This window comes from Daucus carota, chromosome 4 (assembly GCF_001625215.2).
Source record: "Daucus carota subsp. sativus chromosome 4, DH1 v3.0, whole genome shotgun sequence".
In the NCBI taxonomy this organism is placed as follows: domain Eukaryota; kingdom Viridiplantae; phylum Streptophyta; class Magnoliopsida; order Apiales; family Apiaceae; genus Daucus; species Daucus carota.
In genome coordinates this window covers 43,327,980-43,355,972 of record NC_030384.2, presented here as the reverse complement: position 1 = coordinate 43,355,972, position 27,993 = coordinate 43,327,980, and the positions used below count along the sequence as shown (strand labels likewise).

The 27,993-nt window shown below is 34.0% G+C and overlaps 4 protein-coding genes across 5 annotated transcripts; 1 reads left to right on the top strand and 3 right to left on the bottom strand.

Moving 5' to 3' along the window:
* Nucleotides 1-289: 289 nt before the first annotated feature.
* Nucleotides 290-10,367, bottom strand: LOC108218822 (ATP-dependent zinc metalloprotease FTSH 12, chloroplastic). Its single transcript, XM_017391941.2, has 19 exons — nt 9,776-10,367; nt 9,429-9,613; nt 8,847-9,076; nt 7,897-8,174; nt 6,643-6,720; nt 6,304-6,546; nt 6,081-6,221; nt 5,818-5,985; nt 5,330-5,442; nt 4,853-5,069; nt 4,205-4,276; nt 3,703-3,822; nt 3,500-3,616; nt 3,244-3,420; nt 2,553-2,672; nt 2,334-2,408; nt 1,763-1,870; nt 1,189-1,269; nt 290-816 (listed from the first exon to the last, which is right to left on the bottom strand). The coding sequence occupies exons 1-19, from the start codon at nt 10,208-10,210 to the stop codon at nt 739-741; spliced, it is 3,036 nt and encodes a 1,011-aa protein (XP_017247430.1). The 5' UTR covers nt 10,211-10,367; the 3' UTR covers nt 290-738.
* A 5,516-nt stretch (nt 10,368-15,883) lies between these two features.
* Nucleotides 15,884-19,394, top strand: LOC108219058 (phosphoglycerate kinase, chloroplastic). Its single transcript, XM_017392308.2, has 6 exons — nt 15,884-16,563; nt 17,253-17,330; nt 17,454-17,714; nt 18,029-18,346; nt 18,490-18,648; nt 18,938-19,394. Exons 1-6 carry the CDS (start codon nt 16,144-16,146, stop codon nt 19,160-19,162), a joined length of 1,461 nt encoding a protein of 486 aa, XP_017247797.1. The 5' UTR covers nt 15,884-16,143; the 3' UTR covers nt 19,163-19,394.
* Nucleotides 19,395-21,246: 1,852 nt separating this feature from the next.
* On the bottom strand, nt 21,247-27,975 carry LOC108219164 (uncharacterized). 2 transcript variants are annotated; one of them, XM_017392460.2, is made up of 6 exons: nt 27,891-27,975; nt 24,348-24,409; nt 24,126-24,228; nt 23,236-23,294; nt 22,786-23,085; nt 21,247-22,573 (listed from the first exon to the last, which is right to left on the bottom strand). In XM_017392460.2, the coding sequence occupies exons 2-6, from the start codon at nt 24,390-24,392 to the stop codon at nt 22,460-22,462; spliced, it is 621 nt and encodes a 206-aa protein (XP_017247949.2). In that variant the 5' UTR covers nt 24,393-24,409; nt 27,891-27,975; the 3' UTR covers nt 21,247-22,459. The 2 variants fall into 2 exon arrangements, with proteins under 2 accessions (XP_017247949.2, XP_017247950.2); XM_017392461.2 differs by having other exon boundaries at nt 24,348-24,380; nt 27,891-27,927.
* LOC108219162 (uncharacterized) lies at nt 26,334-27,936 on the bottom strand. The gene has a single exon (XM_017392457.2). It carries the CDS (start codon nt 27,723-27,725, stop codon nt 26,565-26,567), a length of 1,161 nt encoding a protein of 386 aa, XP_017247946.1. The 5' UTR covers nt 27,726-27,936; the 3' UTR covers nt 26,334-26,564.
* Nucleotides 27,976-27,993: the final 18 nt, after the last annotated feature.

Below are 27,993 nucleotides of genomic sequence, written 5' to 3'. Positions count from 1 at the left end.
AATTTAAGATTTATTAGAGATTTATTTGATAAATCAAAATTTTTTTTATTCAAATCGGGGTGTAATTAATAAGTTAATAACAAATATTGAAAAAATAACTGAAAATTAATCAGGAATTTTATAATAAATCAGATATCTTTTTCAACACTTCTTGTTATTCACAACTTTCAGCCTCCCTTACCACGGTGAATATATATTGCTTCTTGTTCATCGATAATTCAGATAGTAAAAAATTTAACCCAAATAGACAGAACATTGGGACAACTAAGATAAACTAAAAAAACCGAAATAGACAGAACAGATGTACAATAGGGCTGCGAACAGAGTGAAGTACATTTCAAATTCAAAATCAGTAGCACCTTTTCTTTTCAAAAAAACAGTTACATTAAGATATAAGAGCAGCTAACTAGGCGGCCATAACTAAAGCAACTACAACAGCAGCTCATCGGCTGTAATATCTCTTGTATACATTTTTGATTTTCAATGAACAACAGTTATTCATATGTACATCTTCATCCGGTAAAAAAAATTTAAGGTAGTTTCACCTAATACAAAGAATGATACAGGTATAGTAAGTTCCATCTGGCATAAACAATGCAGTGGCTGAAATGCTCTCATCCTATTCTGAAAGCAGGCATTCCTCGAGATAGCATGATGACCATAGACTATAGCATAAACCGGGAGCAAAGAAACGGCAAGAACCATGTAGTGATGCAGGGAGAATTTATAAAATATACTTCAACATCTGTGCAGTGGAGCAGGATATATATCCAGTGGTTTATATCGCAACTTATTACTGTGAGGCAATGGCCCATCCTGAAAATAAAATTTAATGAACTTGCACTATTAGTAGCTATGGCTTACTGAATGCATTTTATATTAACAATTATAGAAGAGAGATTAAAGTTCAGAGTGAAATGATCCAATTGACTGAATGAGTACTGTACAAATTTACAGATATGGAAATGCCAACAACTTTAACAGGAGAAGCAGGAAGTACTATTAAAGTTTATGAAGAATTTGGAGCTTCATGATTAATAGAAATTTCGGGTCGGAAAAGTAGTAGAAGTTTGCCATTTGCAAAGATTAAAGCCCCTAGAGTATATAATTTTCCTAATCAAAAATCAAACTAATGTATTAAGTTTCAAGTGTCAAACAATTGAAGAAATCGACAGGAACAATTATTACCTCTTCTAAATCAATCTGGAAAGGCTTCACAAAATCTTCAAACATAACTGGAGAAAATTCTTGGATTCTCTCTCCAATTTCCTGAAATTACAAAAACAATAAAAAAGATTCTTAACCTTGAAGTCATAAAACGGTTTTTTTTACAAGCCCAGCACAAGTTTAGGCATTTGCTACATGTTCACTCCTTACTATTGGAATGTAAACATTTAATCACAAACACTTCTATTAATTATTACTCTAGAAGACAACAAAACAATTTGGTTCTCAACGGAATGATTGACAGTTTACAACCTATCCATCAGATACATTTGAATAACAATACAAAAACACACTGAAGGTAATTTTAGGAGATAGCCATATAAGGCAGTCACAACAATAGTGCATCAACTTGAATAATCTGTTGCACTATTTTCTTAGCAAAAATAAAAACGATAGTGCATCAAATTATTCAAGTTGATGCTTCTTGTCATTTATCCATATCAAGAAATTATCATTAGATGCCATGTGAACATGTCATTAAAAAAAGTACACACGCACACATATATAATAAAACAGATGAATGTCTCCACTATACCAGTCCAGTTATTCTTGACTTCTCCAGTAGTTCTTTCGCAATTAGATCCAATATATGTCTGTTAGCCAATAGTCCATTCATTGCAAGTTCTTCAGTCTCTTCAATATACTGCCATCATCACCAGAGTTAGTCTATTAAAATAAGCAATTATAGAAATTGAACACCTTTAGCAAGTTACTAGATTACAAACAGATTTGGTCAACCAGACTGTCCTTGATGCTACATTATGACAGGAGCACAATTCCCCATTGAAAATAAAAGTGTACAAATAATCACTACTCTATCATCCCCATCCCACCTTTACGACCTCGGTAAGGTTTCCCCCAGCCAGGGCTCCTTCTGATTGGTGTAAAAACATATAAACTGTCTGTAAAAAAATTGCCAACTTCTACAGAAGTAAATAATTGTATTTACTATAGTCTTTTGTCATTGACTTGCCTAATCTATTCCTTTCACTAATATTCCTAAAGAAAATAAAGGAACACCTGTAAAATAATTGTAAACCATGACTATGAATAATCGATTTATTCTCTCACTTGCAGAGAATAGACATATACATTATAAAAATTACCCTGGTCAATTCTCTTGTGAATAGTTCAGAAACTTCGAGTGTCATATCCGCTGGAATCACATGAGGGTCGTCCCACTGTTAACAAAGAAAATAAAAAAATACTCATGATCAAACAAAACGCAGGTGCTGATATATATACATGTGCAAAGAAAACATATGTTGGTCATCAATTCTACGACCCAGGGTTTATATGTCTAGGGCGATATTGAATAACCTCACCTTGTATTTTATCAATTCTCCATCCGGATTATCTGGTCGATCAACTAGTCCAATCCTTCTGGTCAAAGCAGTAAGCCCCAGCCTTGCATTCATTGGGCTAATTACCATTTCTCGAGCAATCTAAAGAGGCAGTCCAAGGGGTTGATTGATAAAATACAAATGTAAAAATTGATATCATAACAGACTCCAGTAAAATATATATCAACACTGAAGTCACATATTACTGAGTCCAAAGTCTACCTGGAAACGACTAATATTTTCAATAGTACTACAAATCTAAAAGGCTAAAAGTTAACTACGTTATCAAACTATAATTGAGTTTTCTTACACTAAGATAATCAACAATACAAAATGTAGAAGACAGAGAGAGTATGTAAGATTATAGAGTTCATAACTACAGTACGAAATGAAGCTGATCACTTTTGACAGTTTAATAATCAAAACCTCAGATTAAAATAACTGGAAGTATGATGTCTGCATTAATTAAGAAGAGTTATGGATATCAATAAGTTACGAAAAAGTTTCATCGAATTTTGAAAGACATAACAAAACATACATGTGACTATATAATTAAAATGGTGAAAGAACAAAGAGCCCGGACAATTGCAAAGTCCACAACACAATTGCAAAGAACATCTAAATACTGGAACTACGCTGTGAAATAATAACAATATACAAGCACATGCATTACCTTTGTTATCTTTTCCAAATCATCTGTTCCTCCATCAGTCAAGTCATCACCAAAAACGACTCGTTCAGCACAACGCCCACCATGAGCAACCACCATTTGCATCTTCATGTAGCCAAAGGTTGTATACCCCTGGTCTACTGTATCTTCTCGAGGGTAAAAAACAGAAATAGCAGTTTCCTGCTCAAGCGGGTTAAATGAAGGGTCAGAAGACCCTTAAATAAAAAGTAATGTAAAATATATATGATAAGGGTTGTACCTTGCCACCAGGAAGAAGCTGTGAAAATGCATGCCAGTCAAATTTAGGAAACAAATGAGCCAACAGTATATGGCCTGCTTCATGTACTGCAAGTAGTCTCTTTTTCTCAAATGTCACCTGTTATTAAAAAAAATAAAAATATCTCAGTTAGCAGTATATCATCATCAGAAGCCTAAGAATGAATGTCAAGAGAAGATACTTACACTTTCTTCGCATTTCTGTTGTTCTTCCTCTGTTAGAAGCACACCCATTCCCTCAAGCAATTGTTTATCTAACACGTCAACTATATCTTGCTGGTAAATCTTAGAATGCCCTTTCCTAACCTGAAAATGGAAATGAAGACCATAATAAAATCTAATTTAATTGAGCACTGACAGACGAATAATATAACCACCATGATCAGTTGAACACAGCCTGAAACAGGAAGCACCAATATGGAACATGTTTCACCGAGGAACAGAAGTCTACCAGATGAAAATGAAGCAGTGGTTTTCCATGTCCTGTATCTTTTAGGATTTCTATAGATATGCAACATTGAAAACAGAGCATAGGGAGCTAGAATGCTAGATGCATACGAATATTGTTTAAAAGATGTGATCAATAATGGTGCAACTTATGAAAGCTGCGCAGGATAAGGCACAACCACACAGAGCAACATATATATGATACACACACACAAAGTAATACATTTAATAACCCACTTACAGACATAATCCCTGCTTCGTTGACAAGGTTTCTCATATCTGCCCCAGAATACCCAACGGTGCGGAAAACAAGCTGAGGAATAAAAACATGGGAGTAAGCCCAAGCTAATAGGAAAATTGTTGTGTAGTCATTTGATCTTAAACGGGATGAATATCAAAGTCATCGCTCATTTGGTTCAAAAATATCAGATTAGTCACTCGTTCAAAATTGACTCAAATTAGTACCTAACTTAAAATTATGTATCAAGTAAACCATCTGCCAGTGACTAAATTGATACAAAATTTTAACTTTTTGATGATCAAGTTGATGCAAATTTTCAAATTGGTAATCGAATTGAGTAAATTTTGAAATGAGTAACTAATTTGATATATTTGAACCAAACAAGTGATGACTTTGATATTTATTATCCCAATCTTAAAAAGTAGTCCGAAGTTTCATATTATTGTTGCACACACAGACAACCACATGAGTCAATAAATTTTGAGCATTGGGTAAATCCTAACCTTCCTTCAAGATACACATCAACCACTTGTAAACACTATACCTAGTATACTATATGAATTGGTACCCACTGAATTTTAGAGGAAAGATTATAAACAGATATGAGAAAAGTCAGAATGAAAAAGACATGAGGCTCCAGAAATTAACATTTTCAAAGTTGACGTCTTCGGCAAGCTGCTTTCCTCTACTGTGGACACCAAAAATTTGGACCCGTTGTCTAGCATCAGGTAAGCCTATATACAGACGACGATCAATAATTCCAGGTCGAACAAAATCAAGATCCAGTTCATCAGGCCTATTAGTAGCACAGATAAATATCACGGATTGCCTCAGTGAAAAGCGATCGACACCAGTTTTCTCCTTCCTGACAAGGAAAAAGAACTTCAGCATGATTTTTCAGCAACAAGCAATTAGCTTTAATCTGTTACTTATAGATATTTGAGACATATAACATCAATTCATGACAAGCACCGATACTTTATTACAGTAATATGCTAATTCCACAAAACCTACAAGCTCACAGATTACAGTTTTTGAGCAAGTTTCCCTACACAGAAGGCCTAGAAGCCTTCTGTTCAAATGCTGTATGTGATAAGCAGACGCTGGGTAAAATGAGGTACTAACTCTCCTTCAAGCTGTGCTATCAAAGCTTCAAATGTTGCTCTCCTACGTGGATCCTTTCTTGCATGCCTCCCAGCAATAGCATCGATTTCATCAACAAATACAAAAGCAGGAGCCTGAAAACAGCATACAGCAATATTTTAAACTTGGAACCCTTGCATTTCTGTATGTATATAGCTCTCCCTCACTCACTCACTCACTCACTCACTCACACTAGCATTGGTGTAGCTTTTCCATTTGATCTTCATACACGAGGTAGTAAAAAAATCTAAATTTCCTCCTGTAAGCATAACTTTTCGAATTTAATCCTAGGTTCCTAGGTGTAATTACTTTACATAAGTTCTGGCAAAATCCTCCCACTGTAACCTATAAATCATACCTTGACTAGATAACACAATACCAATGAGTCTACACCTTCAGTAATTCAGAAATTCAGAATAATCAACTAAATTTATCAAGGGAAACGACACAGCATGCAAAGTATAGCTTACATTTCTCCTCGCAATAGAAAACATCTCATTAATTCGTGCAGCACCACTTTTTTCACTATCTGTGAACTCAGCACCAGAAGCAAAAACAAAAGGCATTCCGCTTTCTTTAGCAAGTGTTCGTGCAAATAGTGTTTTGCCTGTTCCTGGAGGCCCTGACAGAAGTACTCCCTGAAATGGGCATAGAAACAGACTTAACTAATCACAATTAAATTGCTAAGTATTAATCAAAGTGTCTGACTTTAATTGCTAAACTGGACCATTACCCGGACAAACTTTACTTCCTTCTCATAATACTGCATTGGGTTATGCATGTAAACCATTAACTCATCCAGGAGATCCCAGACATCACCACCTAAAACTACCTCTTTATACATGGACTTTGTTTCAGCAGCTTCTCCAACTGGCTGAGTGGGTAACAAAATATTAAGGTGGCATAAAATTGGCGAAACTTAATGAATAATGTTTGCAGTAGAAATTAATATATACCAAGATAAAATTCTCAGCATAGGCCATGTCAAAAAGTTGATTGTACTTCTTATAAAGAAATCTTTTATTAGTGATATGGAGAAGCATCACAGCTTCCCTAATAAACCACAATATCAATATTCCTGGTAGTAGTGCAATTGCAACTTTAAGAAGGTAATGGCTCTGCCGTCTCTGAAGTAGATCTACATCAACTCCAGAACTTGATATCTTCGCAAACAAGTGTGGATCAAGTGGGATATTAACCTGAGTGAAGTGCATATGCATTAAATTATCAAGGTATAACCAGACACACTGATCCATTTTTTTTTCACTAAAAGAAAATTGGGATATGAATCTCACAATATATTCTAGTGGAAATCCCTCCTTCATTGTTACATACAACTGTTTCAGGTCCTCTGTGAAGACAACAGCTTCGACCTGCCAAAGAAAATTTAGAAGATTAAAAGCTGCCAAGCAATATCTTCTGAATGTTAAAACTCTGTAACAATGTCCACATGTTCCACAAATACAATTCAGCTATGATTTATCTATTACAGCATTCAGACTAAATCTCTACTCACTTTCAGCTACAACCTAAAAACATCATGGTTCATTTAATTCCACAACGGGCATGATTTCTACTTACACTTTATTAATTTAAGCAATTTGAAGTAAATGCAAGTCCATGTCACTCCAAATCTTTGGTTTCAGCCGCCATATTCATCAGACACTTGGACACAAGTGTCAGAACCTTTGGCTTAAATTTGGAAACTTTGACCAACTCAAAGACCACATATGAGATGAATTTATAATACAAAAAAAAGAGAGTAAAAAAAAATAATTATGATAAGAAGAATACAAAAAATTTGTAATGCCATTAATTAACGATAATAAGTTTCAGTTTTATTGTTGACTTCTACAACAAAATTTTATCTAACATACTTGTTCATTAAAAAGATATGTTAAATTTAAATAAATTCCGAGTCCTCCGACACTCCAACCTGAGCTCAAGTATAACTTAGATGCAGGTGTGCTTATAAGTAATATAACGCACAAGCACATATATTCTGGAGGGAGGGTCTCAAATAATTGTCGACTGGGAATTTTTATCTGGCTATCCAAGAAGAAGACGTATTTTCTCCGACTCTCCTAGAATTTATCATTAAATACTTTCTTTTGTGTTCGTTGTTCCCTACTTACAACATATATTGTAAAAAAGATCTATGTCTGAATAAAATAGGCATATATATATTGACTTATCTTGGTAAGTAGAACCAGAGAAAGTACTACCAAATGTGTCAAAACATAACCTATGTTTATTAAATTCCAATTAGTTTCCAAGTAAAGACTGCACGGGTGTTGTGTTCTTATATACAACACAATAGCCAAGCCAAAACATCTGACGACATTCAAAGCCCGACCAAATGAAAGGCAATATATTTTCTAATTTTGGTAACATATATTATTTCCATTGTGATTGCCATGGAAATTCAAGTTATGAGTTTCCAATTTCATGTGCACTTTAAGGAACTAGTTTTTGTACTATTTTTCTTATATAGTTTATAGATAAAGAAGAGGAACGCCAGGTAATTAGCATGGGAGCAAAATCTCCACCTCAGAGCAATCAAGTTTCTGAAGAAAATAGGTGTAGGGAAGTTTTGGACGATAACGCCACCAGCGCTTAGAAATCCACAGAGCCCTTGTTCCTTGCGCATCTCGGGCCTTCTCAACAATGTCTTTGCGAAGACTATTCTCAACCTCTTTCATGTCAAATTCAACAACATACTTCGCATTCAATGAATCTAATTGCTCAGATAACTTCTCCTTCCTGAGAACTTCGTTCCATGTTTGAAGCCTTTCACGCCATGTACTTTTATTTTCCTGATTCTGATCTGCCAAAGACATATATATGAAGTAAAATAACTGAAATTGCCCACGTAGACTGGAAATCAAAAGGTTAACAAGCATACACAGACAAATGCAAAACTGTTCTTAATTCTCACACCAACTAAAGTATTACTTCATGATAATAAGAGTTGTGTGCAATATAAGATTTACATTGTCAAGTTCATGGTCCATGAGTACAACAGGTATAATAACAAGATAAGCTGTCTAAAACACCGAGTATAAGCTTCACAGTTTGCAAGGCCTGTAGGTATGCTTCCAAGGAATAATTGCAGCCAACCCATTTACTTACACATGTAAACAAGGGATAGGGAGAAGAATGGCAAATATACTCATATATCTATAAAATCAAAAAAACAAGATATCTTTATTATTCCTTCCACTCAAGGTTCCAGAATCTTTCTTGAAACAATATGTACCTACGTATGCAATCGATAATTAGCTACAATATAGTTGTAACAACAAATGAACTTGCATAAGGAAAGAGCAGATAACAATTTTTCTTGCAGCTGCAACGAGAAGTAAAACTTAGTATAACTGGATGTGCTGGCATTATAATTAACAGTCTACTGGCAAGAACCATATCCATAAGCACTACCTTTCTCCCAGATCAAATGTATGTTGCAAGATTAAGGGCAAAAACACAAACAATAACTAACCTGAAATCTCCAAATCTCTTTGCAGAGACTTCTCGCCTTCTGCACTCAACTCCCCATCATATTTAGTAGTTTGTTTTTCATAATTATTTGAAGTATCAGCATCATCATCCTCCCATGCATCTTCCCCAACATAGGAACTATCACGGGTAATTGTCCCATCTGGTTCTTCAATGAACTTCTTCAATTTAAGGCCTTTTGGGGTTGTCTTCCGCCATAACCCTTTCTTGTACCTAAAAGGTTTCAGAAAATTACAGACCCGTGAAAATTTGAAAACTATATACCTCTATTCCAACCCTAATCAGAACCATGATCTTATAAGTTATAACGATGGATAATTCAGCAGTACGTGAAAGAATTTTAAGTTTTTTAAATGATCCGTGTTATACTCGTCCAAATGAGCAGAAAACTACTATAGTTAACTTTTACTGTAACATGAAAGCAGAACATAGTAAATAGTTAAAATTGTACACTGGATAAGGTCCTGATATGCCTCATTAGTTTAATAGAGATTTATTAATTAGTGTTTATAAAGAGGCACAATTACTTCTTGTAACAACAAGCAACATTCAGTAAAGCAGTTACCTCCTAATGTTAGTGGGAGTGGGTTCAGGAATCAAGGCCTCCATGTATGCCTCGGTAACTTCTTGTTGTTGCCGAGCAAGGAATGGAGCTCGAACCCCCATGTAAACTCTTCGACATGAAAAAACTACAACAAAAACATAAAGTACAAGTGCACCTAATCTCCTAGTTTCCCAATTCTTGATGTCCTGAAAACAGCCAATTACGCAAATTATTCACATTTTCTCATCACCTAAATTTGCCCTAATGCAAGTTGAATAATCATCCATCATATCATCATATGCAATCACATTTCAATGCACAAGCACAAAGAATCACTCTATTAGTAATTTACGAAAAGTAAAATCGACCTTCCATCTGTCCCGTTTGTTCCATTCAATAAAATCAGGAAGCACGCGAGTCCTGAACGAGTCAAACTCGGTCTGGCCCTTGTTTGCCACCTCCTTGGCTCGACCCACAAACCCGAAAACCTCAGCATTAACAGCCTCCACATCAAAACCAGTTTCCTTCTTCACTGACTCGCCGAATTTCTGTAAAAACCTCTCAGACCCACGCCGAATCGACTCCGATAAGCGTAGCCAAGGAGAGTCCTCTGAGCCATTTGGGTCAGCAGAAGAGTAAATTCGAAAAATGGGTCGGCTAGGTCTGTAATTTGGTCTCAAGAGACGAAGGGGTGGGTGGGATTGGATAAATAATTTTTTGTGTTTGGCCCTTTTTGTTGGATAAATAGGAAATGGGATTGGGTTGTTCTGATAGATTGTAGAAGGTGATGAGAGATGATTCATTTTCTGGAGATTGGGAGTTGAAGAAAGAGCGGAGATTTGATGATGACAAGTTGAGAATTGTGAGTGAAGAAAAGCAGCAGGCCAGTGGGCAGCACTGCTCTGGAAACTGATCTTGTTAAAACCCTGGTTTTTAGAGGTTTTATCTTCGGGTCCCGGTCCCCGGCATACCAAGCATATATGTTACTACTTCCGTCCTTTTTTATTTGTCAGACTTTTTGCACGTAACCTCAGGTGATTAAAGAACATGTATCTATTTATTATTTTTAAAAAAAAAATTTCTGAATTAAAATTTATAGTTTATATGTTTATTCACAAAAATAAAATTTTAAAAATAAAAAGCGAAATTATGTTTTTTACTCACCTTAAATTACGTGCAAAAAATCAATATGACAAATAAAAAGAGACAGAGGTAGTATGTTTCTGTCCGGTGAATACAGGATTAAAACAAAATCTTAGTATGTGCAGCAATTTTTTTTAGTGTTGGCCCCAACAGGTCCCCGGCATATATAGATATGCTGAGGACTTGGAGCTTTTATCTTTTATTTGTTTTCGTCTCTTTTTTGAACTTTGTTATTTCCTATTCATGCTTAAAGGATTTTTCAAATTTTATGGACATGTCAAGGGGAAAATCCAACGCGAATGTAAAATGAAAATTTTAATATTCTGAGCTATAAACTAACATAAAAGCCCGTGCGAAGTACGGGCTCGTAGTTTATAATAAATATTTATTTTAAAATTATGTATTTTGATTTTAATTTAATTTTTGTATAATATATATAATTTATAATTTCATAAATATAAATATTTTATAAAAATAAATCAATAATGTTAATAATATTTGTATTCAACTTGAATTAACACAACATAATTTGTATACGAGATGTTTATAGTTCTATTAATTTATCTAGTAGATTTTTTAATCAAAATTCGGTGGCTAAAATTAATTTTAGGTCAAACTGATTTCATATAATCATTTCTATACGATAGATGATCATTAATTGTTATGTAGGGAACATGCATATATATATATATATATATGGGGAGGTTCAAAAGAGACGGAGTTTTAACGAGAGACGTGATTTCAATCCATTGGATTAGTCTTGATCTTGTGATCAAATTAAATACACTCCATACGGTATAAATACAATAAATTCTGTACAAGGGCAGTAGGTGGAACGTTTTAAACAAACAAAAATTTTATACGTATCTTCAAGTGTATTAAATACAAATTTATTACAGAAGTTTCCTTTAATAAAGAGATAATGAAAATAATTTACTCTCCTTAGTTTATTCTCATGTCCAAATTATAATATTTCCTTTCTGTTCGCTACAGTTGTCATGAGATTAGGATAAACTTTACAGGTTTCATTTCATAGGTAGATTATTATTAATAAAATTTATATCACATGATTTAATGCTAAGCTGCTATTAATATTTCCTTACATATATATTCCAAACGTATCTTTTAGTCACATAAACATTATAAATTAGACACTTACGTATTAAAGGTCATGGTGAGGAATAGGAACATGCTTGTCCATACTATCGGACCTGATCGTTCTTCTTTCTAATTTTGGTGTTTTTAGTGTTCTCTTAAAATTCTATAGTTAGCAAAACAAAATGCATAACTCTAAATCTAAGCGAACATTTTGAAGAATACAATCTCTTTATATAAGGAAATGTAGAGATTTTGTATTGATTAAATACGTTAAATGTACGTACAAAAGTTATAGATTTTCTTTTGCCAGTATACTACCTTTAAACTGAATCTCAACAAATATAGAAAATTCATTTGATTAATTTTGACCGCAAGATCAAATCATATCCAATAGTTGATGTATGGTCTCTTGGGTCTCTCCCTAAGCACTGGTCTCTTTTGAATCTCCCATATATATATATATAATAGTGAAATATACATAAATGAGTCAGTTAAATAATTATATAAATATGTATATGTATATGTATGTATATTATCTTCCTCTCTTCTCCTATTATTCGCCGGCACTAATTTTAAACTCCTTAATACATACTTATAGTATGTCACTCGTCGACCGGACGATACATTGATGACTTTTAATTGATCATTTATTACTCTATTATTAATGAAAACGTATCTATATATTACATGCTTCTTTTAAAATTTTTTGCATGGCACGTAACTTGATTTTGAGTCTAACTCTTGTCATTTTGACAAAACTTGGCCATATTTATCAAATTTGATACATCTCATTTTGATCCTTGTATTTCTCAAGTCTAAGCACTTATGCTTGATAGGCTTATTAAGATAAATATATTTAGCGTTTAATTAAAAATCATTAAATTATTTAATGATCAACGGTATATAAATGAGCTATCTCAGTCTCTTTTTATGGTTTATTTAAGGTCACACACATAGGAGTGGGCATTTATTTTTGGTTAACCGAATAACGAAACAAATTTATTCAATTTTCGTTCATTTATGATTTTTGTATATTTCAACATTCTGGTATTTTTAATATATTTTTATCTAAATAATTGAATAAACAAAATATATTTAAAACATAAAACTATTATCAATATTTATATCATATAAGTAATAATATAATTATAAAAACATAATTTAGTTTTTTAGTCACTCGTGAGTAGTGAGTGATAATTATACTTATTTGATATTTCATCTATTTTGTATTCAATCATCTGGTTCGACTTTTACCGAAAATTCAGTCTATGCGCACATATTCTTGTGCATATAATTGAAAATTTAAATCAGTGCACAATACTGTAATGTAGAAGTCAATCAATCATTTATTTATAAAAATAATTATTGAAGTTCAAACGATTTCAAATTATTGATAAAACATTTATGAATTTTAGATATTTTTATAAAAAATAAATGAGTGCTATCTTTATGCAAATGAATAAATTAGAATAATACTTTTATTAATGAGATGCAATCAATATAAATATTTATTGCGCACATAGTTCATTAATTAGTGAGAATGTAATAATTGCATTAATTATTGGCATTTTTGTAATTATATCATAATGAAGGGTATAACTGAAATTTCACGACTTTTTTTTTTGACATATTTTGCCCTTGGTTCTCCTTTTATAATTATAAGTAGATTCTTAATATATTAAATATGAAAAATATATGAGTGATAAATTATATATATATATATATATATATATATTAAATTTTAGTTTCATGGATACAGGTTGATATAAAAAAACACAAAAAATAATTAATATTCATTGATGAATAAGCACATTTGTATGTAAAGTATATATATTCGTATATTTAAATTATACATATCTATAAATTTGTATAAAATTGCACATTGAAATAAAAGAATTTTTTAGAAGTACGGACTTAAACAAACAATTTACAGGATTACGGTTAATAAAATTTTATTATTATTTTACCGTTTCAAAGTTATATTATTTCATTTTTACGATTTCTGTACTTCTTTTCTCCTCGTCTTATCGGATATACACAAACCACATTAAACTCCTTATTCTCACATCTTCGAACTATTATATTCTTTTCATTTTCATCTAGCAGCGTTTTTGAATTGAAACAATATCATCTTCAAACAGAAAAAATTTTTATTTTTGAAGGCAAATGACCAGTTTGACTTCTACAATGGAAACCCCGGAGAACACTTGACGAAAAAGAGATAGAAAAATACTAACAATGAGACCGTTCGTTGGCCAGTTTTACATCGACGGTGATGACGAGATTGTCTTTAGCTGTAAATGGATGTTTTTTTCAAAATCTCTTCAAGATTGAGACTCTCAAGTATATATATAGTCCCTCTTACTGAATTTGTGGGATGTTTTGGTTACAATCATTTCTGACTGTATAGCAAAAAGAAGGAACGTTTCTGATTGCATCATCAAATTATTATTTTTTATTCAAATGATAAAACATGAGATGTTGCACTTGAAATTTCAAACCCACATTAAAAGGCAGGTTGATAAAATTGTTAATCATTAATTTAGTTTCATGTTGAAAAGGTTGATAAGAAAAAACTAAGCATATATATTTAGATGTTTAATGCAATAATGTAAATAGCATAATAGAGACTTGTATGTGTTGTTCATAATAGAGACTTGCGATAATTTGCAATGACGTATGATATGAATAGATTTAAATGATAAAAGAATATCATTGTTGTGTAACCACTTTAAATTAGATTGTGGGATGTCTCGGAACAATTAAATTATATATTCCACTTTATCCATTTGTTGAAAAGAAAGTTGATCATAACCATCCACTTGCACCTTACCTGCCAATTTTCTCTTTTACTTCTTTTCTTTTCTTTTTCATCTTTTTTTTTTCTCTTTTTCTTTATTTATCTACAAATTCCTGAAAATAAAACAATTAACTAATAAAAATGCGAGAACAAATAATAAATACACAATTAAAAGAAGCAAAACAATAGACCTATCAATATATATGATCTCTGACACCTATATATAGTTAAAAATATTGTTGAAAATATTTAACATTGTTTAAAATAAATAAAAACAAGCTAAAACAACTTTTCTAATTTCAAATTTGAGAGTGTTTACATCATTATTATGAAACTTACGTTGGTGACTTTATATTTTCGATATGATTTCATCAAAAATAAATTTTAAGTCGTCACTTATGTGGTAAAATATAACTGCGCCCTTTGAGTTAATTTTAAAAAATTGATTTATTGTCTAGAGTAAAGAAGTAGAGGTAAAGTGATAAGTAAATTAATAGTTATAAGCTATTAAAATGTTTGGACAGAAGTAGAAGTTAAAATAAAAGCTGACATTTTCTTTTTCCAACTTCTTTCTCACAACTTCTTAAAAATACTTCTTATTTTTTTACACAAACCGGTCAAGAAAGACAGTGAAAAATAGAAAATCTAATTCTGTTGCCCAACAGGGTCTAACATAGGTTAAAATCAATGTATCATAATGTATGTTTGTTGCATGCTTTATTAATACAATCATCCAAACAAACAAAATAATGAATGTCCAGTTAAAATAATAAAAAAATTCATTTACCGGTCTCATCACTCCAAAATTATATATATGTGTTGTAATTGTGGTAATAACCAAATGACACATGTTTCAAATAAAAAATTTATGTTTGTAAGAAACATATATATTTTCAAGAATATATATACAACTATGTATATTTTTCTATATTTTTGGTAAGTATGATTTTATTTTTTCATTCAGTTTAAATATAAAATCATATACAAAATTTGGAAATGATTCAGTTTTTTAATTTTTTAATTCATTAAATATTGTTTTTTTTGAAATATATTTTAACAGTTTCTAGCGATATTAATTTCGAAAAGAAATACTCCCTCCGTCCCTATTTATCTGTCCACTTTGGAAGTGAAAATTTGTCCCTATTTATCTGTCCATTTATACTTTCAAAACTAATTTAATGATAGTTTTTCAAATATATCTACATAATTTCAATTTTCAAGGCTTGACTTATTTAAAACTTGGTTGAATTCATGTTTTCAAGACATAAAGTAGGGGTATTCCACCATTTTCAAGATATTAATTAGAGGTATTTAATGAAAAAGTTTATACAATCAAGTATTTCTTGGTATGTGTTTTTTTTTCCAAAATGGACAGATAAAAAGGGACGGAGGGAGTACTAATTTCTAGCAATTTCGACCGTTGACCCCGACATATTCGATCAGATTCTCAATTGGTTCCAATAAAAACCCCAAAAGACAAAGGAGGAATTGAGATTGATCGATCATTTGATCACATTGGCTGATTCTTGAATCCCTCTCTACCTCTCCCCAACGATAAGAGTTTTATCTCAAGGACAACCAAGCAGCCTCAATCTTCCCGTCCACTTAAATACCACTCCACTCTCTCTCTCTCTCTCCCCATTTCTCTCCCACACTCATCTCTCTCTCTCTCTCTCCACATCTCTCTCCCTAAAAATGGCTTCAGCTACATCCCCCACCTCACTCTCACTCCTCCCCACTACTTCCTCCTCCTCCAGCTCCACCCGCTCTCGCGCATTCCTCAACACCCGCTTCCTCAACTCCCCTCTCCGCCGTGGCCTCGGTTTCGCCGCCTCCGCCGCCGACCCACTTCTCTCCATCCATGTGGCCTCTAAGCTCCGATCCTTTGCATTCTCTGCAAAACCCATCAGGGGTGTGGCTTCCATGGCCAAGAAAAGCGTGGGGGACTTGGGTGAAGCTGAGTTGAAGGGCAAGAATGTGTTTGTGAGGGCTGATTTGAATGTACCATTGAATGATGCTCAAGAAATTACTGATGATACTAGAATTAGAGCTGCTATTCCCACTATTAAATACTTGATGGCTAATGGTGCCAAGGTCATTCTTTCCAGTCATTTGGTATGTCTCTATGATTCATCCATCTCTCTCTCTCTCTGTCTCTCTCTCTCCCCCCTCCCCCCTCTCCCCCTCATGTCAATCAGTCAATCATATATCTGTATGCATTTTTTGATATTATTAATTGACATTGTTCAGATTTAATTCTATTGTCAATTCTTTCACCTGCATTGTTCAGTAATTCAATGCTTGATTTTGCCTAGCTTCGGATATAGGATATATGAAGATTTTAAGTATAGCAATTAGTGTTTGTCTAAATATATATACAAAGAAAGAAGAAGGAAGTAGCGGGGTTAGGTAAGCTTTGACTATCAATTGATTTAAGTTGATATCTAAATTTTTAAAAGATGATCTTTAATATGCTGAACTTTAGACTGGTTGAGTACCCGGTAAATTTTTGGTTATTTTGCATGCAAGTTGTCTGTTAGCTGTCGTTGCAACAATGATCCATTTCGATTCACATTTTTTATAGGCTGTTCCTGGATTCAGTAAACTTCAGAATCCATCACAAATTTGTGGTGAACCAGTATTTTTTATGTGTTTCATACACATGTTTGCCTGATTCATTACACCATGATGTTAATCTAATTAATGTTTATAATGCTACTTTTTCTAATGAATTTAACCTTATTCATTGTATGTGATTGAATTCCAGTATTCAAGCTTATTTATTGTATGCAACTGAATTTCAGGGACGTCCAAAAGGTGTAACTCCAAAATTTAGCTTGGCACCTCTTGTTCCAAGGCTATCTGAACTCCTTGGAATTGAGGTACACATCTTTTCTCAGTGTTGAATGGCAAATTTGAGAATAACAGAAACAGAATTTTACTCAATTATTTGAGCTTGAAATCGGCATAGAGGTAATGGTTTTTACCCAAACTATGGTAAACAGGTCATAAAGGCTGATGACTGCATTGGCCCAGAGGTTGAGAAATTGGTGGCTTCACTTCCTGAAGGCGGTGTACTGCTTCTTGAAAACGTCAGATTTTACAAGGAGGAAGAAAAGAATGACCCTGAATTCGCAAAGAAACTTGCCTCAGTTGCTGATCTTTTTGTGAATGATGCTTTTGGTACAGCACACAGAGCACATGCCTCTACCGAGGGAGTAACAAAGTTTTTGTCGCCATCTGTTGCTGGTTTTCTTTTGCAGAAGGTTAGATTGTAAATTATTAAATACAAAATATGTTTTAGGCACAAGCATCTATAAGTATTAATGCTAGACGACATATGAGGTCTTTGTAGTATTCTGTTTCTCCTGTTGACAGAAGAAGTCTTGACGGGTAATATATCTGCTCTACAAAATAAGTCTTTTTGACACTAGGTACAACTTATAATTGAAACCTAAACGAAACACATTCATTGTTACTATTTGTTATCTTTATCTGATGAGACTCTTTATGTATAGTTTCTTGATCATATATCCATATCATATACCATTCCGTTGACTTCTTTTTTCTTTTTGGTTAGGAACTGGACTACCTTGTTGGAGCAGTTTCTACTCCCAACAGGCCATTTGCTGCTATTGTTGGAGGTTCAAAAGTGTCATCCAAGATTGGAGTGATTGAGTCTCTCCTAGAGAAGTGTGATATCTTGCTGTTGGGTGGAGGTATGATCTTCACCTTTTACAAGGCACAAGGTTTATCAGTGGGATCTTCTTTGGTAGAGGAGGATAAGCTTGAACTTGCAACAACACTTCTCCAAAAGGCCAAGGACAAGGGTGTTTCCCTTCTGTTGCCAAGTGATGTCATTGTGGCAGATAAATTTGCTGCTGATGCAAACAGCAAGGTTTGATGATGAAAGACTATCTAAGGATGCGATAATATATTTTTTGTTTGCTCATAGATTTATCACCTGCGACATGTTTTCGGTCTGAAGTCTGTGTTTCGGGGCTCCTATAGTTTTGCTAATTATTCATTTGGTTACTGCAGACTGTGGCAGCTTCAGCTATCCCCGACGGATGGATGGGATTGGACATTGGACCAGATTCAGTGAAGACATTTAATGAAGCTCTGGACACCACCAAAACTGTCATCTGGAATGGGCCAATGGGAGTGTTCGAGATGGAGAAGTTTGCGGCTGGAACAGAGGTTTGCAAGAATTACTTGATATTTATATATGCTTGTCAAGCTTTTTATTCTTGTGGCTTGTACAATTATTTTCATACTGTAACTGCTTGACTTTGATGGGGATCCCTAATCAGTAATCACTACCATCCTGTATGAACAAAAAGACATGACAACATTTTCATGTCCATACTGTACTTTGTACTTGACAAATAGTGAACAACCTAGACTGCAATCTATACAAGTTGTTACTCGTAGTAATTAAGTATTTTGATACGTGTGTGCTTAATCAGTATTTCAACTGTATTGGCAGGCAATTGCAAAGAAACTAGCAGAACTGAGCGGAAAGGGAGTTACAACAATCATTGGAGGTGGAGATTCAGTTGCAGCAGTAGAGAAAGTAGGAGTTGCTGAACTGATGAGCCACATATCAACGGGTGGTGGTGCCAGTTTGGAGTTGCTAGAAGGCAAAGAACTCCCTGGTGTCGTTGCGCTAAATGAAAAAGTAACAGTGTCCACCCGGTCGGTGTCTGTGTAAGATGGTTAAAAAGTGTATACTATAATTTTTCTTTACGCCAGATTCTGTGTTTTTTTTCCATATATGTAAGTTGAGAAATGTTGTTGGAATATATGAGGTCCTGTAGATGTTTACCATTGCCTTTAGAGAAGGTTGTCCCAATTCGCCTCCTATTTTCTTTGTCAAATTACTAGAGAAAACTATGACATGTATTGCCTTTTAGGCGCTTCAATAAGATGGGTTTTTTCTTGTATATGCCAAGTTTCCTGTTTTGATCACATTGGTACTGTACACAGCACACAGAGCCACTTTATCATTGTCTATTCGGGTCTAAGAACAATCTGTCGATAAAGTAGCTCACATCATTGCAAGCACGTAGCTAATCGTGTGTCTAGGGTTGAGAATGATTTCCTGGACTCCAAATATACTCTTGGATGACATTGAGTTTTGATGAGAGCTAATCTTTATTTCCAGAAAGGAACAGTATGTTTGTTAACACCAGAACCAGTTTTTTTCCCTACTTCTGCAGCGAACTCAGCTTCTACCATGTATTTACAGTGTAATAATTGCGTCTTTCAGCATCATTTTTTTTCTCTACTTGTGACCTTAAATGCCTAACGACTGCAGACAGTACAGTATAAACAAATGGGATGTTGATACTAAACAAGCTCATATTCAAGAGATACAGCTTAATATAGTTTTTGTAGTTATTCTGAAAGAGACATCGATAAAGAATTGTTATATTCTTTTGTAAACTTGGAGGTTGTTTATGCTTACTATGCTAAAGGCCTGAAGTTTGTCTTTCTTCATTCAATTTAGCAACTGTTATGTGTGTTTATATTACTGTACTAGAGTTGATTGTTTTGTGATATTGCTCTGCGGATGTCTATAACTTCTAATATCCCTCTTGGCAAATATTTTCTTTTGGTGTAAAAAATTACATAACTATCGTCTACTGTTTGCAATCACATCTTTAATCAGTCAGAATGAACTTGCATCAACTAATAAGGAATTACGTTGTATAAAGAATTGTGTTTGATATCTCAAGCAAAAACTTGTATCAATCATTAATTTAGGTCTTGGTTGGCAGTTAGAGGTTAGCTGATAGCGGATTGAATAAGTTGTTTGGTGTCTTGTTTAGACAATTAGAGGTTAGTTGTGCAGATTGAATGAGCTGTTTTGATTAGTTGGTTGTGGTGTTTTGTTTGGCAATTAGAGGTTAGTCGTTAATCGATAGCGGTTGACAATTAGAGGTTAGCTGTTAACTGATAGCGGAATGAATGAGTTGTTTTGATTAGTTGCTTGTGATGTCTCGTTTGGCAATTAGAAGTTAGCCGTTAATTGATAGCGGATTGAATGAGATGTTTTGACTGGTTACTGGCTATAGTTATTTTGAATTGAATTAGCTATTTTGTATTAAGTTGGATAACGATCAAACACCATCTGGTTCTCTTGGTTAAATGTGGCCCAAACCTTCAGTTTCTTCTCTAATCTCTGGCTTCCAAATAAGTCCTTAATATTCCTTGTGTTGTATTTATAGCTAAGAACAATATTTTGTAACATCCCCTGGAAAAATCCAATACGAATTTACAAAATGAGTTATATTAGCAGATAATGCAAAATACTTGAGTAGATTCATCATCATAATGGAAAATCCAGATGATAAAATCTTAAAAAGCACATCAGAAATTTCCATGTAAGCCAGTTTGCATATGTTTACCAGAATTTTTGCGTCTGTTACCAATTGCTGATAATGTAATCTTTGCTGTGGCTGTTTGTAGTTACAGATTCTCTAAATATCATGATAATTTGTGAGTCCTACGGCTATAATTACAGATTCTTATAATCATATATCTGTACTACAGTTACTTCATAAAGCAGAACTATTTAGTAAAATTTCATTAAACAATCTGAATCTTCTATCCATTACAGTTATGAATGTAATTTGTAAATAGGTGCTCAAAGTACCCATTCATGCATGCCAGAATCGCAAAAGAGGTACTGAACTAATTATAAGATAAAAACACTAATTGAACAAGAGACTTAATTCAAAATTTCAAAATTCAATAATCATCTTCTTTGCTGCTGCAAGAATAAACCTCAAAGACTGCTGCTTTGGTTTTATCAAGCCTAGGCTTTGATACCAAAATGTTAAGTACTGAAAATGGGAATAGAACACACTTTATTACTGAATAAGCTTGGCATATATATAGACTTCTACAAGAACAGAATGAGAAATCCTAGCTCACGTATCCAACGTGATAACTGCAACTCTGGAAAAGCAGAGCACTAAACACGTACTAGAGAAAACTAACAACTAAACACGTTCCTAAAAGGGATTATTCGGACTTCTTCTTTCTTCTTTTCTTTCTTCCACAAATCCTCGGCGCGGAATATTCCGACTCATTTACTACTGCTGCGACAATTAAAAGAACTGTTGCAGCAAGAACAATACAACCTAATATATTCTCAAATAAAAAGTCGTGTTTTTTGTGGAAATAACAGGTAGAGTGGCAATTGCAAGAACATGAATCAGTGCTTGAATTGTTTTCTTCTTCTTCTTCCTCTACTTTGTAGCCGTTTTTCCTAATCTCGCAATCAATGCAGTCTGTACAACTAGTATCACAAGTACAGGTATCTTCCTCGTCTTTGTTGGAATAATCCACACTATGGTCTTTAGACATATAACCTAAACGGTAATACGAAAGCACTGCATCGTAGGAGGAGGGAGAAGATGATGATGAGCCAGAGCCGCGAATTTTACCATTTGAAGCAGCCAAGGCAGAATTTGAAGCATAAAAGCATGCAGGCACAGTTAAAAAAGTAAAAACTACACCATATGTCAATAAGGATGCCAAAATTCGAGATATCGTATCAACAAAATCTCGAATACTAGGACCAGGGTTAGTAGATTTACCAACACTAGGCTTCATCATCATCACAACTTTTTCAGCAGCAAAAGGATCAGCAACATTATTACAATAATAATTTACTCTTAAACTGCTACTAGTACAAGATTGATAAGCAGTACTTAGCAGCCTTGAGTTAGAATAAATATTGTGACTCAAAGACCTGGCAAAATTGACAGATGATGTTACTTGTCTTGGCTTGACAAGCTTGACTTGGCTAAAAAACAGTTCACATATTTACGAAAAGGCAATGCACACATAAATCTGTTAAAGTATAATGTCACAAGCTGAGGTCTTCTTTTATTTGCATAATTATCCTAAAATGCATTTGTACAAGGAAAACCTTGTCTTGTAAAGGTCTAAACCTCTTAACCTTAATTATCTAGAGGTATAGTAATGCTAGAGATAATCAAATGAGGAAGATACGACCATCTTCCATTGGTGCCATTTTAGTACATCTTCGTATATCTTCCTCCGACAGAACCTCATCTTCTTTTTGTGGTGACCAAAATACTTCAACAGACTACACCACAAAAAATGATTCTTATGACAAAAGGAAGCTTATTTAAAATATAAATGACTAAAACATCATTGAACTCAGTCAGCTTGCCGGAGGGTTATCTCCATTCAAATAGTTTATAAATGAGCGCAACTGAATTGAAGAAAACTTATAATCTTGTTGATAATCGAAAATCACTTTATAGAAAGTCACTTGTAAACAGTTTTGTAAATTACCTGTATTTGGTTTTTTGGGATATGTTGAAGTGTTTGCAACACTGCGAGGGAGTCAAAGTACTTTCTTCCCTTCTCTTTTTTTTTAGGAATCAAGTAGTGACCAGTAGCAAGCACCATAACTGTAACCATTGTATATTCATTGTCAACTCTCCTGTTAACTTTAATTCGCTTCCTATATTTTACACCGTTTACATTCCCCAATGTAATATCGCGTCCGGCGAATCCCTCAAGCAGCTCATTGAGATTTCTTTTAAAAGACTTGTCTAAGCTCCCCCTTGTTAGATAAGTTTGATACTCAAGCTGTAATCCAAATTTCAAAAACATGTCTTATTTTCTACTAGTAATATGTTGATGAAAGACGAGCCTTTGAACATAAGATCATAAAGAGTACAGGATCCATGTGCCAGACATTTGCTACTGACTAATTGACCTAAAGAAAAATCGACTTACAGATAGATCGCGAAACTTCAAAGACGAATTATCATGTTGAAGAAGAGCTTTTACCACCTCTACAAAATAAATCGTTAACTTGAATATCATAAACAAAAAAAACAATACCAAACAGACATCTAATCATGAGTTGTTATATATGTTCACCATTTCAATTAAGTTACTGACAACTTGGCTTGAAACTTTGATATAAACCAAACTGTCTACAAAAATCACAATGCATGAAGTAATGATATTATCAACTAATCAACTCAACCTTCAATCTCTGATATAAATGTACAAGCTAGTATCACTATAATTTTTTAACAACTACTTATGAACCAACCTTCATCAGAAACTAAAGGAATTTTTATACTGAAACCTACATTTTCAAATTTGTACTACATCGACATGGATGATAATGGGTTATTACCACGTATTTGAATCGTTACCAAGGTTTAGATAAAACGTCTCTTTCTGCTCAGCATAAAATTATGACTTATTTACAGCGCAAAGCAACTGACTGGAGCTGATCTAGTTAACACTGAGAGTTTGAAATCGGTCGCAGCAATTCAATTGGGTTATGTTAAGTATACTAGCTAGTATAAAATCTAACAAATTTCTCTTGTATAGATTTTACTATCATTTGTAATGAACGTATTCAAGAAATGAGGGATTACATCACTTATACGAGGAACAAACATCCTAGTAAAATAATATACCTACACTCAATCTATTTACCTATTTTCTATCCCATTTATTTTTAATCCCCCATTAATGTTTTTAATTTTATAAATAAGCACACACAATTTCCCTGATGCACTAGTCATAAAAATAAACATATGTTGTGATACATTCTCAGTGATAATAAGCAAGCAGCACATAAAAGAAACAGTGTCCAAAGGTGTCACCTTTCAAAGTGCAGTTCAGACCATACGCGGTGGATGTATCTGCATTTTTAGCTATGTTGTTAAGGTTTCTTTGCAATATCCTTTTCTTATCCAAAACTCCAACCTTGATGAAAAAAAGTAGGAGGAAGACAAGCATGAATCGAGTTGATATATTACAAAATTCTAACTATATGTCACAACTGTATAACAATGGAGAATTCCATACTAGAGATTTTACCAAACCTGAAAAATGAGCATTGTCCCGTCATCAGCTTTCTGCTCTTCCATATCAACATATACATTAGCTATTGCAGAAAAAAGAAAACAAGCTACTATTACTCGTAATTGTAAATCAAGTAAAAAGTCGGGTTTTTGGTGGAAATAACAAGTAGAGTGGCAATTGCAAGAACAGGAGGAATTAGTGCTAGACTTGTTTTCTTCTTCTTGTTTCTCTTGTTTTCCATTTTTCCTAATCTGGCAATCAATGCACTTTGTACAACTGGTATCACAAGTACAGGTATGTGTAATGCTCGAGTCATCTTTCTTAGAATAACCGTCATCATCATCATCATCCGAGTAATAATACGAACCCGATGATGATGAACCATAGGAGGATGATGATGAACCGTAGGAGGAGGAGGAGGAGGAGGAAGAGCCCCCAATTCTACCAGATGAGACAGCCCATGCAGAATTTGAAGCATAAAAGCATGCAGGCATAGTTAAGAAAGTAAAAACTACACCATATGTCAATAAGGATGCCAAAATTCGAGATATCGTATCAACAAAATCTCGAATACTAGGACCAGGGTTAGTAGATTTACCAACACTAGGCTTCCTCATCATCACAACTTTTTCAGCAGCAAAAGGATCATCAACATTATTACAATAATAATTTTCTCTTAAACTGCTACTAGTACAAGATTGATAAGCAGTACTTAGCAGCCTTGAGTTGGAATAAATATTGTGACTCAAAGACCTGGCAAAATTGACAGATGATGTTACTTGTCTTGTGCAGCAAGAGGGGTACGCTAAAACCTTGTCGTGCTTCCAACCCATCTTCTTCAAGTTGAGTTGTGACATGATTGTAGCCATGATGTTGTAAAACCTTGTCGTGTTTCTGTCGTATTGTGTTTTTAGATTAGGGTTCCTATTACAAATAAGGCTCTGGGTCCGAACCTGGGCCACGCCCAAAACTTTTTGCAGTGTTCTAAAACTCGGCCGATAACTCGGACGAGTACTCATTTCCGAGCTAATTTCTCATTACTCGGATAATAATCGGTTATGAGCATAACTCGGGTCAAAATCGGCATAACTCGGTCAAACTCGGATTATACATTAAAAAATCTAAAAAAAGAAAAAAAATATTTTTTTTAAAAAGTTTTAAACCAACATGATAACCTAATTCATTAAGATATTTCCAAAACTTACTAATTTATCTTACCACGCAGTCTATATATATACAAATTTTACAATTTTCACCGTTCTGAGTCTAAAACTTATGTTATTCTCGAGTTTCAACCATCTAATATGAACTAATTAATGATTTTATTGGTTATTTAGGGAATACATATAGATATAGATAAGAATAAGAGTAATATGTATTATTTTAGTTAGTTTCAGTTTTGAAGTAATATTTATTTATCATATAAAATATAATATTTTTTTAATAAAAATTAATTTTAAATACATCCGCTTTTTGATCCGAGTAATAAGGAATTACGTTGTATAAAGAATTGTGTTTGATATCTCAAGCAAAAACTTGTATCATTCATTAATTTAGGTCTTGGTTGGCAATTAGAGATTAACGGTTAGCTGATAGCGGATTGAATAAGCTGTTTGGTGTCTTGTTTGGACAATTATTGGACAATTAAAGGTTAGCCGTTAGCTGATAGCAGATTGATTAGTTGGTTGTGGTGTCTTGTTTGACAATTAGAGGTTAGCCGTTAACTGGTAGTGGATTGAATGGGCTGTTTTGTAAACTGGCTTACTTGAGTAGATTCATCATCATAATGGAAAATCCAGATGATAAAATTTTTAAAAAGCACATCAGAAATTTCCATGTAAGCCAGTTTGCATATGTTTACCACAACTTTTACGTCTGTTACCAATTGCTGATAATGTAATCTTTGCACAAGAAACCTGTACACGGTTAAGTGCAGAGGTATTATGTTTAGTAATGTGATTTCATTTTTCTTCATAAGTTTGTAATGATACACGCATCACTGCAGTATGATGCCAAATAATTCAATAGTAGCTACACCTATATTACAGCCTCAGAGGCAGAGTGTGGTTTGGAAATGACACAATGCAGAAGGTTTGTTTTACGTATTGAGATAGATCACATCGACAGGGTGACACCTGAACCAAGGAATAGAACCAGTATAAATGAACATCACTTCGACTTTCTGAAATAAGAATGACGGGAAGAATAGAATCACAGGCAATCGCCTTGTAGACAAATCAAAAAGGGAAACCCCTTAAACGACTCTTCTTAGATGACTCTGCCAGCCGCTTAACACGTTTTGCATTTGTGTAGCACTCCATTAACTCTTCGGCAACATCCTGTGGGTGACATAAAATAAATGCCCTAGCAAACCGGTCATCTTTCATTCTTAATGCCCTCAACAATGCAGGGCCCTTAATTTGAGGCTCAAGGCCCATATCCTTTATCTTATCTGCCATAAGAACTCGTGGCTTTAACACAGTCTCTAGGTTGGCATATAACAAAAACGGATAATTAGCTGTCACCTTGGCAGATAACTTCAGTGTTCCCAGTACAAATGTCATGTTTCTCTGTACTTTTTCAACCGACAACGTTAACAAAAGAGGAGAGCGTCTAATAAGTTGCAAAACCTCATCTTCCTGAAATCCAAACTTCTCAAAATTCGCAATTTTTTCCCGAATAGTCTCTACGCGTGAAATGCCAATAATGCAAACAACATACTTGTACATCTTTGCATCCTTACTCACACCTGTTCTCCTGATATAAGACAACTTCTCCTCGTTAAAAACCGTTCTTGGTATCAGTGTTGGATACGATATCAGCATTGGAACCAAATCCTTCTTACCAATCCCCATCTTCTCATACAATTCAATAACAGGTTTAGTTTTACTATGCATGTCGTAAACAAGAAGCGAAGGATTCCTTACAACAGCCTTACGTAGAAGCTCCCTAGAACCAAACAAATCCACTAGATAACCAAGACGTTCCTTAAATAACAGATGACAACAAGAAAGAAAACGAGGTCGACAATAAACAACCCTGACTAAATCTGAAGAATCAAGACCTACTTCACCAAGAATGTCGAGCTTAGTGTTAAGACCAACAGGATTGCTATTGCGTAAAGAAGGAAGCCTCCTAAAAATCGTAGACACATCATCTTTGGTGCAACCCCATTTCATCAAAACCTCTCTCGAGTTACTTGGCCGGTAATTACCCCCAACTTCTTCTTTTCTTTCACCATCATTTTCATCAATTACAGTATCAGAAACAGGCAATGCAGCACAAAACAACCTTTTATTCGACAAAAAAGTTCTCGAAAAAAGGGGATTAAATATAGCCTGTCTATGAACTAATACAAAACTTCCTCTACGAATGATAGAATTGAACTTATCTATCATATTCACTTCACAGAACTATATAAGCAATCTATACATACAAAAATCTAGAAAAATCTATCTATATAATCACTAAAATCACAGCACTGAGCTAAACAGACTGGCAATACAATGAAATATAGACACAAAATTTGTATGTATAAAGAGCAGATATGAATTGAAACTGACCCTTGTCGCCGGAATTAGCTAGGAGGAGAAGAGGCCACCGGGGTGTTCTGAAAGCAGTGGAGGAGAGTGATGATATTTCAGTGAAGCTGAATTTGGGCCCAGT

Excerpts from the sequence above, each read along its gene's own strand:
- LOC108219164 (XM_017392460.2), bottom strand. The coding sequence starts at position 24,392 with ATGGAAGAGCAGAAAGCTGATGACGGGACAATGCTCATTTTTCAG. Across the intron at positions 23,295-24,125 it reads TCTGAACTGCACTTTGAAAG|AGGTGGTAAAAGCTCTTCTT; the intron begins GTGACACCTTTG and ends TTTATTTTGTAG. Across the intron at positions 22,574-22,785 it reads TCCCAAAAAACCAAATACAG|TCTGTTGAAGTATTTTGGTC; the intron begins GTAATTTACAAA and ends TTTGTGGTGTAG.
- LOC108219162 (XM_017392457.2), bottom strand. The coding sequence starts at position 27,725 with ATGATAGATAAGTTCAATTCTATCATTCGTAGAGGAAGTTTTGTATTA.
- LOC108218822 (XM_017391941.2), bottom strand. The coding sequence starts at position 10,210 with ATGAATCATCTCTCATCACCTTCTACAATCTATCAGAACAACCCAATC. Across the intron at positions 6,721-7,896 it reads AGAAACTTGATTGCTCTGAG|GTCGAAGCTGTTGTCTTCAC; the intron begins GTGGAGATTTTG and ends TTTCTTTGGCAG. Across the intron at positions 1,871-2,333 it reads TCACAAGAGAATTGACCAGG|TATATTGAAGAGACTGAAGA; the intron begins GTAATTTTTATA and ends TGATGATGGCAG.
- LOC108219058 (XM_017392308.2), top strand. The coding sequence starts at position 16,144 with ATGGCTTCAGCTACATCCCCCACCTCACTCTCACTCCTCCCCACTACT. Across the intron at positions 17,715-18,028 it reads CTGGTTTTCTTTTGCAGAAG|GAACTGGACTACCTTGTTGG; the intron begins GTTAGATTGTAA and ends CTTTTTGGTTAG. Across the intron at positions 18,347-18,489 it reads CTGCTGATGCAAACAGCAAG|ACTGTGGCAGCTTCAGCTAT; the intron begins GTTTGATGATGA and ends TGGTTACTGCAG.